Source organism: Oryza brachyantha, chromosome 3 (genome assembly GCF_000231095.2).
Source record: "Oryza brachyantha chromosome 3, ObraRS2, whole genome shotgun sequence".
Classification (NCBI taxonomy): Eukaryota; Viridiplantae; Streptophyta; class Magnoliopsida; order Poales; family Poaceae; genus Oryza; species Oryza brachyantha.
Window position 1 is genome coordinate 25,323,527 of NC_023165.2, and position 16,051 is coordinate 25,339,577.

The 16,051-nt window shown below is 38.1% G+C and overlaps 2 protein-coding genes across 4 annotated transcripts; one reads left to right on the forward strand and one right to left on the reverse strand.

The window, feature by feature from the left end:
• Positions 1-1,740: 1,740 nt before the first annotated feature.
• On the forward strand, positions 1,741-5,842 carry LOC102717603 (PHD finger protein ING2). Of its 3 annotated transcripts, XM_006650521.3 has the most exons (8): positions 1,741-1,898; positions 1,995-2,066; positions 2,335-2,525; positions 3,065-3,128; positions 3,219-3,469; positions 3,584-3,622; positions 4,734-4,852; positions 5,425-5,842. In XM_006650521.3, exons 1-7 carry the CDS (start codon positions 1,853-1,855, stop codon positions 4,830-4,832), a joined length of 762 nt encoding a protein of 253 aa, XP_006650584.1. In that variant the 5' UTR covers positions 1,741-1,852; the 3' UTR covers positions 4,833-4,852; positions 5,425-5,842. The 3 variants fall into 3 exon arrangements, with proteins under 3 accessions (XP_006650584.1, XP_015691264.1, XP_015691265.1); XM_015835778.2 differs by having other exon boundaries at positions 1,741-2,066; XM_015835779.2 differs by lacking the exon at positions 5,425-5,842 and adding an exon at positions 4,958-5,402 and having other exon boundaries at positions 1,741-2,066.
• Positions 5,843-7,243: 1,401 nt separating this feature from the next.
• Positions 7,244-9,213, reverse strand: LOC121053877 (protein NDH-DEPENDENT CYCLIC ELECTRON FLOW 5). The gene is made up of 2 exons (XM_040522215.1): positions 8,158-9,213; positions 7,244-7,996 (listed from the first exon to the last, which is right to left on the reverse strand). The coding sequence occupies exons 1-2, from the start codon at positions 9,175-9,177 to the stop codon at positions 7,805-7,807; spliced, it is 1,212 nt and encodes a 403-aa protein (XP_040378149.1). The 5' UTR covers positions 9,178-9,213; the 3' UTR covers positions 7,244-7,804.
• Between the last annotated feature and the right edge of the window lie 6,838 nt (positions 9,214-16,051).

Here is a 16,051-nt window from a genome sequence, read left to right on the forward strand (position 1 = left end):
CTGGTCTCCGTGTCTCTGTAGCTGAGTTGCGCAGGAAAAACAGATGATTTGGATTCCCTCGAAATAACTTATATAAATGTTATTCGGTTCGTAGGAATGGATTATAGAGAAATCAAAAGAATTTTTTTCCAAACAAGCTATAGAGAGAAAACAAAGTACCTCAATGTCTTGAAAAAATTCACGCGGATTGATATGTGCATGTATTTCTATTACTTCACATATTCTACTTCAATAGGTAAAAATTTCTTCGAACCAAACAAGATGATAAACTTTTGTGTAAAAGCTTTTTGTAAAAGTGAAACATGTTTATAAATACCGAGAAACAAACTAGAAGAAAGGACATAACCTAAATCATTTCCTTATGTTTATTTTAACGAAATAATTAGGCATACACCGCAGGCGCAATTCCTTGCCTACCTAATGACAAAGGAGCGGCCCTCTCCACATATGCACAAGAAAGGACAATTTCGAGTATAAATGCGAGCTCCTCAACGCCACAAGTGAAATAGCAACCCTCCCTTTGTGCAGAATATCTGTGTAAAAACTCTTCCTGGCAGGCACCGGTGATGCAATTTAAGAATCGCTAACATGGAACAAACGACTCGTCTACAGAATCTAGCAGGGATTCCTTTAAAGGCACTATAAAAATATGCCACCTTCTCTCTTTTAACTCTCTGCCAAGTTGTTTTACTGAAATTAAGCATTATTAAACAATTTATTAATGATTGAAAATAATATATAGGTAAAACTTTTATATATGTTTTATTGATGTAAAAATAAAGCCTAAAAAATGAACTATGATAAAAAATAATCAAATCAATATCAAATTTAAATTTTATCTATTGAATATATATATAGGAAAAATTTATATATATATATATATATATATATGACAATTTTATTCTTACCCCTGTTTTGATCTATAATATTGATTAATTTTACCCCTTCTTTTTAGGGTTTTTTTTTAATTTTTACCCCTATTTTTTGAACTCAATCAACGGTCTGTCTCTCTTTTGAACGTAGAATACTAACAATGTTAAATCAGCTGTTAAAATATTATTTTACTCTTTGTCAGTAATTTTATTGTTATCCTTATATTTTTTATCATTTGCGGTTTTACCACCGTTCTAAATCACAGTAGTATATATACAGCAATAGAAGCACTATTAAGAATATACGGATAAAAATAAAATTCCTGATAAAGGGTAAAATGATACTTTAATGACTAACTTACTCTATACAAAAGAGGGGTAGACTGTACATTGGGTTAAAAAATATGTGTAAAAATAAAAACCCTAAAAAAGAAATATAAAATCAATATTAGATATTGAAACATAGATAACAACGAAATTATCATATATATAAGTATAAGTGAAAATACATTTACATTTACTCTGTAAACAACACTTCCTCAACTTACAAATTCCTTGCCAAGTATCCTCCCAAGATGTATCGAGGATGCTACACTATGGCCTGAGCGATTCATAAAGATTGATAGAGTTGTAGTAGTACCTTCGAACTCAGTTCTATTCTTTCATTTACGCTCGAGTTTATATTAAGAACAATTTGTATTGTTTTTACTTATATATAAATCGATTCAGTTGGAGGATCACAAGCCGTTCGAGTGCAGCCCAGAGGCCCACAGCAACCGACGGCCCAGTAGCCTACAGAACCAGACCAGACCAGCCCAATGGACCCAGCGTCCAGATTAATGACGTCATCTCGCAAATTGGGAAATTTTCCCCCGAAACGAGATTTTCCCTAGCCGCCGCCGTCCCCCGAAACCCTAATTCCCAAATCGAAGGATCGAGCCAGGCCGGGAGCCGCCGGATCCATCCTCCAATCGCCCGCCATGGCGATCGCCCGCACCGGCGTGTACGTTGACGACTACCTCGAGTGTGAGATCGCTATCTTTCCGTGCCTGAGGCCGTCGAATTTCCTGTCATTTCCTTCGATTTTGCTTGCCATTTATTGGCTTCGTTTCGTGCCCGCAGATTCGAGCACCCTGGCAGGAGACCTGCAGAGGATCCTCTCCACCATGCGCGAGCTCGACGAGAGGGCTCATGGTGATGATCCATTTTACCCTCCTTTTCATTTTTGAAAAAAAAATGCAAATTATATAAAAAAATTTGGAAAAGAAAACATTTTGGGTGGTTCTTCATTTATTCCCTCTGGCACGGTACTTAGTCAAGTTTCAATGGTGTATACAGGTTCATAATGTCATGTGATTGTGTGGTATAGCTCTAGTGCCCACTTTTTGTAGACTGAATTTATATGATGTTGGATAGTGCTTCTCAAATTTGTTGTTCTGTGGATTATCTTCTGTGGATGCAGGCATTATGGGACAAACCAAAGAGCAGATAAAGTATCTATTAGGAGTGCCATCCCATGGTTTTGACAGATCAAACATGGATGATGATGAATCTGCCTCGGAGAGAATGAAAAAGGACATTGAAGCTAGTCAGGATAATGCGTTGAGTCTCTGCACTGAGAAAGTGTTGCTCGCACGCCAAGCATATGACCTGGTTTGACTTGCACCCATCATTTTCGTCTAGCCCTGTGACGTTTTAGTTCATTTTAAGTAGCCATCGTAATTGCTCGGTTTTCTTTTAGATGAGATCTTAGATACTCTTTGATAGATACACCCAAACAAACTTGATCATTATGTACTCAGGTCCAAACTTTCTCTAAGAGTTTGCGCTTATCAAATTCAATGCGGAATCCATAATAAATGATTATAAACTTATCGCATCGGGAGACAAATGTTTGTCATCAAACAAAATAGGGTTTATGAAAAGCCTGATGTCAGTCGTACTGTGTTAGGTAGGTCTCATGTTGCCCATATACTAAATTGAATGTTCAGATGTCTGACACTAAAATGCATGTCCTAGTTCTAGAATGTCAATTACAGTGTCAACTCATTATCCCCTATATAGTATTCTGTATTGTGGGGAACAATGAAACAAACTCTGTTTTTTTATTTTTGTTCCAATTTGTGGCATTTATGTCCTATAATGTTTTGTAAATACCTAACTATAAGTATCATGGATGTGTTACTGTACAGATAGAGAGTCATATCAAACGTCTTGATGAAGACTTAGGCCAGTTTGCAGAAGACTTGAAGCAAGGTATAATCAAGGGATAGTAGCATTAACTTGTTTCTTAGGGAGGTCAACCTAATTGTGCAGAGTATTGATGAGAGCTGATCTCATTTGCAGAAGGAAAGATACCACCAGATGAACCATCAATCCTTCCTCCAATTTCAGCATTTAGCAGGGATGACAAACGGAGGCCTGGTTTCAGTACACCTCAAGCAACAAAGAAGTTCAGAGAGAGGGAATGGGACAGAGAAAGGAGTATGGACTTCGACTTAATGCCCCCTCCAGGTAGCAACAAGAAAACAAGTACACCTATGGATGTGGATCAAACAATTGATCCAAATGAACCAACATACTGTATTTGCCACCAGGTCAGCTTGGAATTTGATATATGATGTGTTCCTGGAACTTATTTCAATGTCTACATCAAATATTTTTCTAAGATGTTTTCTTAAAGACACCTCTGGTTCTTATTGATATTTCAGGTTTCATATGGTGATATGATTGCTTGTGACAATGAGAATGTAAGTCTTTATGGTGCTAAGTGATGATAGTTTTCTTTTGGAGGAGTTTAACTCTTGTGTTCTAAGTTAGTACTCTCACTTTTGCCAGGTAGTTTTAGATAAGCTTTAGACTTTCTGAAGAGTGATTGTTGTTGTGCTTTTAATTATTATTTCAAACAATAGAATGTAGCATTGGATCCATGGTGTTGTGGCTAGACTGCTAGAGTGGTGTTTGATCATCTCGTCGTATGCTTGTAGTTTCATTATCGTTTGTTCCTGCTTGCCATCCAGAATGGTGACAATGTTTTCTGCTTAGAGGTGATCATTCCGCTGATTTTTAGTTGGTTTTATTTTTTTATTTTTTATATTGAATTGTTTAGTTCGGTTTAACAATCTTGAAAAGCAAATCAGCCAAATCAGAAATAGAAACAGAACCTAATTAATTGAATAATATTTGGTCAGTTTATTCAGCTCTGCTAACAAATTGATAGGAAATCACACAATGCCCATCATGCACAAATAAAATGCCAACCTTGCAGCGAATGTGTGGACAGCAGCCATGGGCATTCAGCCAATAGTTTGGAAAAGATGACAGACGTTGTGACCGCGTTGTGTGTAAATATATATTGTTACCATCATTGGTACAGATTTGTTTGTTTTTTGCGAATCAATTGGGTCGAGCCATGCATGGTAGGTGCAAAATTCACGACATCAGGAGTTCAGGACCAAAGCTTAGTTGATTGCTTGTTAGTCTTGAGTTATTTGGCTGGTTTGGTCTCCCAAGCCTTGAGGACGACCAAACATCTGACTGGCTGAACTTCATTGCGAGTCACCAAAGCCGATCTTGCCTATTTAGCGCCCCCCCCCCCCCCCAAAGATTAGCAAAATACGGCCTGTGCGATGCGATTTCATGGCTTTTAAATTTTCTTGCTTACTTCTATCGCTGTTTTACTTTCGTGGTTAGAGCATAAATATTGGGATATCTCTTGCTTATATATTCTTGGAACCCGTTGCAATGGGCATATGTTATATCGTGAGAATAACAAGTTGTTTTGTTCTTACTAAATTTTGTGTTTGTTGTATGAAAGCATCAGCCTATGCTAAGTTTTAGTTGTTTTATGTTTTTCAACAGTGCGAAGGAGGTGAATGGTTCCATTACTCTTGTGTTGGTCTGACACCAGAAACGAGATTCAAGGGCAAATGGTTTTGCCCAACATGCAGGAATCTTTAATGATAGGCTCTCCAAAGTTGGTAAGAAGCATACTACTTGGCACTTTTGATTTGTACAAACCTTAATGTACCTTATAGAAGGTCCTTAATACATCTCATTTTCCAAACTAAAATGTAAATTTGTAGGTTCCTGAAGAGGAGAATTTGTGTCATATAACCCAATCCTTAAATCAAGGCCAAAGCTTTGTTTATATATATATATATAACAAGGGGGAAGTTTGGAAAAAGAAGACTTAGAAAAGGCAAAGCGATATACAATATGCAATAGAAATGAACTTGTCTAGAGAAACTTGCTAGTCATAGATCACATAATTGTTAGCTAGGTCACATGGTATATTGAATATTGTAGTCATACATAAAACTTCATACTTTGAATACTATAATTGCCAAAAAAAAAGCTGTTTGACAAGAATTCTGCAGGAAAAATATATCAATCCAACTATGAGATCACAATTGGAAGCCAATAAAATTGTAATCAAGCATCACATGATCATATTTGATGTGCCAGCTCATGTTATATTGATTGGATAGATTCAGATTTTGTATTACAGAAGCCCCTTTTCTATCATAACCATTATGTGTTTGCTCAACAGCATGAAGCAGGCCAGTGACTCCGCTGCTGGTGTATTAGCCAGGTGCCTGGAGCGGTCTCAGAAAAATGCATGAGAGATCCTCAGTATGAAGTGGTCCAAAGCGCTGGTGACAACTTATGTTCTGTAGGAGAGGAAATTGCTATTTTTCCATCCTCAAAACTTGCTTCGTTGAAATGTCATCCTCAGTTTTGGATTCACTAAAATGTCATTGTTACTAATATGCCATTTACATCCATTTGATGTAAAAATGTGTTAGCCATGTTTTTGCTCATGACCTGACCAAACTGCCCCTGGCCGTGTTCTATCAGGCCGGGCAAGTCAGCTGGTCCAGCCGCGATGGCTGGCATGGCAACTTGGCAAGAGAGCAATGTCACCAGTTCAAAAAAATCACATAAACCACCAATTAAATTCGGTAGCACTTTCATGTTTTAGGACATGTTTGGACGGTAAAAAAAAAGTCCACAGATGCAGATGACTAGCAATCAAATGACATCAAGCGTAAGCAACAGTAAGAAAGCAGCCAGGTGTTGAACAGCTAATCAGCCAAAAACAAGGGTGGCTAGGCAGGATTGAGCAGCATGTGACTTATAAGTCGGTTTAGGGCAATTTTGTCATCTCACCAAGAAAGAAAATGGCAAAATTGAATTAATTTGAGAGATGGAAGAAATGGCATTTCAACAAGTTGAACCTGTTTGACAATGGCCTTTTAGTAAATTTTGAACATGACATTTCAAAGCGAAGCCTCGTTTTGAGGATGACAAAAATAGCAATTTTCTTCCAAGAAGTCAGCTCAGCCAGTTCTCCATTACTTAAATTCAAACCATAACATCGGCAGCGTACATCGTGAAATCTTTCAATATATTTGGGACCGATTCATTTGTTCTTTGTCATACTGATGTCAAATATGTGAGCCGTATCTTATGAATCTCATCAAAGAAATATTTATAAAGTTGTTTTTCTAGATCGACGATCGAATTTGGAAATATTTATAGAGTTGTTTTTCTTGATCGACGATCGAATTTGGCAGCAAAGATGAAACCATGTAAAATATAATCCAGACATGACAGTGGAAACAATCTAACTCTTAAAGTTTCTGTTGTTGATGCCTCCCTATACGGAGCTAGAATCGGGGATGTGGTCTAATATAGATATATTCGATCCCATTTTTGTGCATTTTATAAGCATAAGCGAAACGACTTATTAATGATTAAAAAATAATTTGTGGATAAAACTTTTATATATGTGTTTTAGCTATCACTATATTAAAACCCTCTAAAATCAACTCCAAATTTAAGTTTTAACATTCAAATTTTAGTTTATAAGTATAATCATAAGTGAAAAGATGAGCAGCATTATCTTGTTCTAAGAGTTTTAAGAAATCCGACACCCTCTATTGGTGCGACAAAAGAATTTAGTCAAACTAATCATGACATGGACGTCGATACGTAACAGTTTGTTACTTATGATTTAAACTAAACTATTCTCGCATAACTTCGGCTATCTTATTTGCCCACTCATCATCTCACAAATTATCCATTGGATATTGCTGTAGAGGTTGACCCTGAATATGAGAGATTGGGTGGAGGGAGATGAGTGAGAATGTGAGAGATGGCATCATTGGAAGGGGGTGTTCTACACTCTTGGTGTAAGAATCCACGTTCCCGCGAAGCAACAATGGAGCAGAAAAGCACATTGTGATGAGAAAAGTTCTTAAGTGAATAAGATACTCCTGTCGTCCTTAAATATAGCAACCTGACAATTAGACGATACTTAGTACGATGAATCTAGGTATTGGTAATTCCTGGTTCGTGTGGCCAGGTAATCAGTTTTGGGATATATAAGCTTAATTCATTTGAACTTTTGCAATTCATACATGCTGATATTGGTAACTAATGTTATGCTTGACATCTTAATTATGTGCATTTTGTACATGCTCATGTTGTGCTACTACAATTACTCATTGCATTGTTTACAACTGTAGCAAATATAAACATCTGATCTGTGTACTTTTTGTTGTTGGCCAGCAATGAAGGAGAGCATGCAGAAACAGACATCGCTCCGGGTATCCATTTCCTCGTCTCTTTTAAGCTGATCTCACACGATCCTGCTCCTGAGGATCTCACTTCCGCATTTCCCATGTTGCAGAACACCACAGCAAGCAGTGGACAACATATGCAAACCTATTATTTCACATATTTTCCTTGCATTATTGTGAGTAACATGTAGAGACAGATGTATTCATCACTGGACTGAATCACAGAATCCAAGATCCTTGATTGTTTTCCCACAGCAGCTAATGCTCAGGTAGCTAATTATCTATTCGAAACCTCCGTCCTTAAATATAAGAGATTTTAAGAATAAATCTGAAAGTATTTTGTATCTAAAAGTTTGGGTTGTGCAAGTACTGTGCCCCTGACCACGTGGCCCCAGGCCCCAGCAGGATGGGCTCCAGCATCGTGGGGCCCACGCACACGTAGGCGTATCTCCCGTACCACTGGTGCTTGGACCCCGGGCTGAGCACGTACACCTCCTCGAACCCTCTCCGCTGCACGCAAATGGAGTTCCTCCTCCCCTGCAGCATCAATTCATCATCATCAAACGAATCATATCGATCTCAATTTGTTGTTTGCGTTCTGTTCATCGTGGTTTCAGATCGAATTTGAGGATTTTTGTTAGGTTTTTTTGAACGAGGAATGAGCTGTTTTCCCGCGTTTTTTTGGAGTAATGTTTTACCCTGTCGATGATGGTGAATTGGCGGGGCGCGTGGCTGTAGATGCGGCACATCTCCGCGGTCATCTGCTTGTAGTCGTCGTCCTCCTCGCCGTCGGGCTCCTGCGCCGCCGCGCCGAGGCGGCCGGCGAGGACCGCGTCGAAGCCCTCGGTGGCCCAGCGGTGCGGGAACGTCGTGGCGGCGGCGGGCGGCGGCGACCGCGACATGAACTCCGGGGGCACGATGGTGAACTCCGTGCGCGCGGGATCCATGGTGCGGTAGTCGGAGCCCTGGAGCCCCACGGCGTAGGTGGCGTCCGGCGTGCTCACGCGGAGGTGGGTGGACACGGCGGCGGAGAGCGCCACGCCGGCGGCGGCGCTGTTCCTCACCGTGAGCTCCGCGGCCAGCGCCTCCGGGTGCAGCGTCACGACGCACCTCGCCTCAACGCCGCCGCACCCGCAGCCCTCCTCCGCCGGCGCGGCGGACGCGAGCTCGACTTCGATGAAGCCCGTGGGGCTCCCCCTGACGTCGCGGAGCGACCAGGAGCCGCCCGGCGACCACGGCGGCTGGCCCCCGTCGCCGGCACCGCAGCGGAGGTCCATCGACACGCCGCCGCGGATTACGGCCCGGCCGCCGGGGCCCTCGGCGACGGTGGTGTGCAGCACCTCCGTCGGGGCGCCGTGCCACATGGCCGGCTTGTAGGACGTGACGAGGCCGCCCGGCAGCAGCAGGTGCGCGGCGCTGCCGTTGCGCACCTCCATCTTCACGGCGCAGCTGCCGCCGACGGCCTCGAAGCTGACGCCGTGGCCGGCGAACTCCGCCGCCAGGTAGTCCACGTTGGGAGAGGAGGGCGCCGCAGCCGCAGCCGCGTCCGCCGCCGTCGCCGGCGCCAATGCGCGCACCTCAAGGCTCGCACCGGCCAACCGCGCCCCCCTCTGGCCTCCGCCGGCGCCGGCGGTTAGCCTGGAAGGGTTGCAGAAGGCGACGTGCTTCCATGAACTGGTGTGTGGAGTTGGAGTGGCAGTAGGAGTGCAGAACGCCATGGCCGATTCTTGCGAGAACCGGTGAGTGGCAGTGTAAACCTTATCTACAAATTCTCTATGTCCGCAGTGTCTTCAGGTTCTGAGGTTGACAGGTGGTGGAATATCTCGTTTTTCTGACGTAACAATGCACTTTTTCACTAAGCCCATTCTCGGTGGCAATTTCGTTTCATAGTTTCTAAATGTGACAAGTCAGCGTTGGTTTTGTTATATAAAATGAAAGGGCATGTTTATTTTATTTTACAGTTTTTGATAGATTATTAAATTTCTTTATAAAAGTAATTGTTGCATGAGAGAAAAATAGAAGGTGAACCTGTACGAGATCTAGATAAAATAAAGTTTTGACCTTAATGAACTTTCATTTGCTTGAAAACAATCCATGAGTTTTTCACTAGGATGAAAGGGTTATCTTCTATTTCTTAATTAAATTCTTATCGTGTCATAAAAAAATCTGATGTAACATCTAATTAGCGTCAAATGAAAGGACCATTAATAATAACCTAAGATATTGGAAAATGCTCTTACTACCCTCTCTAATAAAAAATAAAATCACGTTAACTCACTTTTTCAAATACTACATCTGTTTCAAACTATAAAAAAAACTCAAACTCAAATATAGTACTATGTATTATGAAGAGTTTATATATAAAAAAGAGAAATCCATGTACCCGACCCCTTACAATAAGTGGTATTTCTACTCCTCCCAATAACTATATTTTATTTTATCGTGTGAATTCTATTAGTTATGGCTCGTTTAATTCCCAATTTTTTTTCAAAAACATCACATTGAATCTTTGGACACCTAAATGGAGTATTAAATATAGATAAAAAACTAACTGTATACTTAGGGGAGAAATCGTAAGACAAATCTTTTGAGCATAATTAGTCCAAGATTAGTCATAAGTGCTACAGTAACTCACATGTACTGATGACGGATTAATTAGGCTCAAAAGATTTCCAGGTGAGCTATGAATTTCGTTTTTTCATTCATGTCCGAAAACTCCTTTCGACATCTAGTCAAACGTCCAATTGACACCCAAAAAATTTTTTTTCGCAAAGCCTTAACAATTTCTTGTCTAAAATCCTCATGTATTTCCTTTTTCATTGATTTATTTTTTATCCTTTCAATTTCTCGTGCCTGATAGGTTTCTAGCTTAGCAGGACTATAAGAGCGTGCGAATCGCTAGCTCTCTAATAAATCAGTGAGTGAAATATGACGATCATATACTATAAAATGGATTTAGAAAAACAAAATATATGCATTTTTGCTCCAACAAAGATGGCAAGAGATATGGATTGACAAAAAAAAAAAATCCATACGCAACGTTTCTACATAGAGAGGATGCGTTGGAGACCTTTAAAACGTGAAAAATTGAAAGAACAAAGAAATTGATGAAAGCAAAATTTGATGAAAGTTGGAAGAGAAATTACTTGCAAGGGTTTATGTATGAAATATAACTGTTGGGGAAGTGTAGAAACACCGGTAACATGTAGGAGGGTATTTGAAAATTTTCCTTACTAAAATATCATTTTCGGTTTTTTAAAAGAACAAAAAAAGAGTGGTTTATATTGCTCGCACATCCACCCCAATAAACCCACAATATATTCATACGAGCACCTTCGACAACCACATCAGCATATTTTAAGATTGATAAAATCACTATAAACATCTCATTAGATCATCTACCGCTAAACCGTAAACACAAGCACATGTATGGAAGTCTAGCGCTTACTTCTCTGTCCCAAAACAAATCAACTTTTAAGTTTTTAGATATAATGTTTGACTCTTCGTCTTATTAAAAAAATTACGATTAATAATTTTATTTTTATTATATGATAAAACATGAATAATATTTTATGTGTGACTAATTTTTTTAAAATTTTTTGAAAATTTTCCAAATAAAACGATGATCAAACGCTCACAGAAAAATTGGTTTTTTATGGACGGTGAGAGTAATTTTGAGTTGACAGGTGAAGAAGTCTAACCTGCCGAGCTAGGGTCAGTTCGCATTTTTTTTTTCCGGACTCCTCGGGGTATTCTTCTAATCCTGACAAGTTCACATGAGAGTTCTCAAAAAAAAAAAAAGCTCACATAAGAGTTCGGAGTTCCAGAGTAAACTACAGTCGCCCAAGTGAGGATTACTGAAGAATATTGTGCGAGTTCCAGAGTAAACTACAGTCGCTCAAGTTAGGATTACTGAAGATTTGTGCTTCCTTCCGTTGATGTGCGTTTGGAGGCAGGCAAAAAAAAAAGAAAAAAAAAACTAGCCAACGACAGCAAGGATTTTTCTTGCCGCACGGGGAGAGCCGATCGAATTGGCTCTCCTCCTGGGAATGGGCGGGCAAGCACGCGTACATAGAGAGAAATCGTGTCATTGCTAATCTTGCTCGTGCCAAACGACTGGCTTGATTACATCATTACATGAGCTTAGCCCAAACATGCTAGTTGAGCCTAGCTTAGGTTAGAATCTCTCCTTTTCGCTTATGTTTATACTTAGAAGGTAAAATTTAATTTTGACCTTAAATTCAAAGTTGATTTGGTGTTTTTTTTCATAGATTACTTTCTAATTTTACATTTTGGCCGCTAAAAACATATTTATAAAAATTTTATTTATAAATTATTTTTCGTTTATAAATATACGGCTTTGAATTTTCCTCCAAATAGCCAAAAAGATGACCGCTTAGCAAACTGAGCTAAGGATCTAAACACGCGCCTTTAATCACCACTGAAATAGCGCTGTCAGTGATGATTCGTAACTGTGCAGCTGGAATATACTCCCTCTATTAAAAAAAAAAACCGGTTTCCGTGTCTAACGTTGAAACATTCGTCTTATTTGAAAAAAAAATCAAAAAATTAAAAAGATTAGTCACACGTAAAATAATATTCATGATTTATCATCTAATAAAAATAAAAATATCAATCGTAAAAAAAATTAAATAAGACAAAGAGTCAAAATTGAAGATAAAAAATGAAAAATTGGTTTATTTTGGGACGGAGGGAGTAATCCTATCCTACGGTACACCGTAGTCTGCTACACTGATTTGGCAGCAGTGCTGTGCTGCATCGCTGGTCCAGCTCGCCTCTCTGCAGTGCGACATGGCTCGTGAATCATGAACGGCCGTATTTTGTCGGAAAAAACAGCTGTGCCCCTAGTTGTCCATGCACAACCACCCTTTGATCTTCTGAAATCAGTAAGATGAGAAATAGTCTTATGGTTAAGACTATAAGGCTGTTTGGTTGTGATGCTTGTTTGCCTTACGACGTCGCTGTCTGAGCTCCAACGAGCACTTATTTGGGTTTTGAGCTAGCCTGACATGTCCTTTCGTTAGCCTACTTGATACTTAGCCTGAGTCAGGCCATTGAATTATTAGGTCTGAGCTTCAGACAGACGTTTTTATTGATGTATGTGTTAATATTTTAATGTTTGTGTACTAGTTAAACTTTTTTGTGAGCTTTAATACCTCTAAGTACCAACCAAACACACGTATATTTAAGCTGCCTGATAAAGCAAGTTCTATTTCTCCGAAGGCCACATGTCAAACATCATTTTTTCTCAGGCATGTTCTTCACCCAGCTTATTCTAAGTTTTTTATTTGGTTTATTCCATTATTGTTTCCTGCTAAACATTATATTTTTTAAAGTATTTATATAAATTTCATCATTTCATATTTCTAAATTGAAATTTTAACTTTATAGTAGTAATTTTATAATTTATATATTAAATAACTATAAAAAAATATATCATATTTCATCAGAAATAACACAGCCTGCTTAGTTTAGCTTATTTGATCTCTGTTGCGATATTACATCCAAGAAGCCGGTACTTCTTAGATCTTAGCCAAACCACCCTGATTGAACAATGATCCTTCCAATAGATACTACCTCCATTCGTTAATAAATAACGTCGTTATTTAAAAGAAATTATAGGAGATGGTTCCTTACAGAATAGTGCCTGACATTGCTTATTTATTCATGCATTCGCCTTTACCATCCTCTGATCTTCTCCTCTTTCTCTTCCGGCGTAGCCTCCTCAGAGCCTCGGCGAAGCTATCCAAGGTATTGGAGGTTGTGCATGTTTATACCGAGATATACTTTAGTGTAAAATTTAGTATTAAATTTTACATTAAAACTTTGGTATTTTCGGGTATCTTCTCAAGAACTATAAAATTTACTCATGGGAGGTTTCCATGCCCCCTCTATTATTTTATTTGATATCGTTGACATCTTAATATATGCTTAATCAGTGGTTTTTAATAAAATGAATGATAAATATATAAAAATCAATAATATCCAATAAATAAAAGACCAAAAGTAGTAGAAACCATTGGCCAATTCCCTTGGATATAGGTAACTTAGGGTGGCGATGACCGAAGAGTAGAATCGCTCCGTTAGACGGTGTATCTGTTTTTGGTTAAAAAATAGTATTACATTTTTCAAACTTAAAAATATGTGACTTAGAACAATGTTAAAATCTCTTAAGAGCATAAAACGGGTGAGTACTGCCAATGCATCCATTCTCAAATTATTCAAACGGGTGAGTACGGCTTAGAACAATGTCATATGAGTGAGCAGAGAAGGTTTTTTTTTTCTTTTGCTTGTCGCTGCTGTTAATTAGTGACAAGCTAGATTACTGCATCCAATCTCAAATTATTCATAGTTCTATGTCTGCCCTAAATCAAATATTCATGTATTTGACGATTACATATAGTTTAACTTCAGGGGATTTATGTTTTTGCTTCACTATTAGAAATACTTTATAATGTATAATTTACATGTTGTTAAACTATATAAATTTCTAGAAAATAATGATCATAGATAGAAATATTTGATTTAAATAAACCTAAAGCGACAATAAATTTGAAACAAAGAGAGAAGAGATAGCATTTTTTTAGAGATCGATGATTAACATTGCTTTCTTAACAGATTTCGAGCTCATGCATGTGAATGGCCAAATGGGGCATTAGTGGAGGAAAGTGATAAGCAAGCAGTTAATCACTTGATCCATCTGCTTGTGCCTTTTTGTCTGCCGTACTGTTTGATTAATATTGTATCAATGATTCTTTTGAACCGTACAACGCTCCTGATTAACCATGGTTGTTCTAATGGGTTTGTCTTTCTCGAGAAAAAACCAAACTAAATGGTAACAAAATAAAAATAATTTATGAGCAAAACTTTATACCGTAAAATAAACTATGATAAAAACCCAAAATTTATTTTAAATTTAATACTAAAAATTAAATTTTAGTTTATAAGTACAAACATGAAAGAAAAAATGTGTCCGCTAGACAACTAGACATGGCAAAGGCTGTCCCGCCTATCCTTCTCTCTTCTCTAGATTATTACAAGGCGGCATATGTACTATATTTTATGTTTTTTCACATGCTCATTGCTGAAACCTCTATAAAATAAAACAATAGAAATTCAACCGTGTCAAAAAAAATAAACAGAGTTATTACAAGTTTATACATGATGTCTAAATTTTTGTAGGCTTGCAGCCATGTAGAGTGTGGACCCAACATTTTTATCGCATATAACATGTGCCTTATTTGCATATGAATTATTCATCGACGTAGGTCAGTTCCCATTTTTCTCTCCAACATGTCCCCGTCACAGTGGATGTGCTTATATTTTTCAAGAAATTATTGATGCTTGGAATTGACAATGTACTTGTCAGGGAGCATGAACCTGAACCTGAACCTGAACTTGTTTTTTCAGGTAAGCAATGTAATTTGTTTTGCACATATATTTGCTAGTAGCGTTGGCGTCCTAGTCATTCAATCCTTCTTGCAAAAAGAAAGTTTGTTCGCTGGACACAAATATATGCTTTTATGTGAATTGTTCACATTCATCAACTTCCAAAATATGTGAATGGTTTATATATAATGGTTACCTACAGGGTTTACACCTCTGTTCCTCCGCAACCACACCCTTTTATATTTTATATCGAACATGCCAAAGATCTCATTTAAACTCTTGTTTCTACTCGAACATAATTAGAGTGCTATAGTTATGTATTTTCCTCAACACAGTATTCATATGAATTTTTGAGAATATACTGTAAAGGAAATTGATACATGTACGACAATCATATGATAATTGTACGAGAACAGACGACGTCATTAGCATGCATACGACTCATTTGTGGCAAGCGACGATGCAAGCGACCGTGATCTCGTACGACGGTCGTACGATCGTCGTCATATGTGTAGCATTTCTCTACTATAAATATTTATAGACCGCTGATAAATATACAAGAAATTGCCGTGTCGTATTCGAGTCTTATCGGGTGCACATAATATTACATGTTAATGTTATAAAACTAGCACACATCTCCGCTAAAAAAAATTGATGTCGTAATTTCAATCCACGCCAATTAGATAACACAAATTCTGGAAAAAAAAATAGAGACGAGACATAGCATGGGAACGAAGACCAAAATCCTAAATTACAAATCTGTGGACGGGACGATATTACAATTGGCATTTATTCATCCATCTTTATAATACTTCCTCCATGTTTTTTAATTTGATGTAGTTGACTTTCAATATACTTTTGATTATTTGTTTCATTACAAAATATGTAATTATTATTTATTTTATTATGATTTGATTTATACTAAAGGAACTTTCAGAATAACTTATAATTTTACATATTTATATAAAAAATAAATTAGACAAATAGTTAGACCTAGATTTAAAATCAACGGCGTTAAATTAAAAGAAAAAAAAAACCAGTGGGAGTACAAGGTACACTCAAAATCGCGTATATTCACGGAGCATATTAGGTAGCCCGTCCTCTCGGCAGAATCAAAACCAAATTTAAGACTGGTTTGGGTAAAAATTAAGAGGGTAATTAGTAAGTCGTCCCCACCGAAAA

Excerpts from the sequence above, each read along its gene's own strand:
- LOC102717603 (XM_015835778.2), top strand. The coding sequence starts at position 1,853 with ATGGCGATCGCCCGCACCGGCGTGTACGTTGACGACTACCTCGAGTGT. Across the intron at positions 3,470-3,583 it reads CATACTGTATTTGCCACCAG|GTTTCATATGGTGATATGAT; the intron begins GTCAGCTTGGAA and ends TTGATATTTCAG. Across the intron at positions 3,623-4,733 it reads TTGCTTGTGACAATGAGAAT|TGCGAAGGAGGTGAATGGTT; the intron begins GTAAGTCTTTAT and ends GTTTTTCAACAG.
- LOC121053877 (XM_040522215.1), bottom strand. The coding sequence starts at position 9,177 with ATGGCGTTCTGCACTCCTACTGCCACTCCAACTCCACACACCAGTTCA. Across the intron at positions 7,997-8,157 it reads AATTCACCATCATCGACAGG|GGGAGGAGGAACTCCATTTG; the intron begins GTAAAACATTAC and ends TTGATGCTGCAG.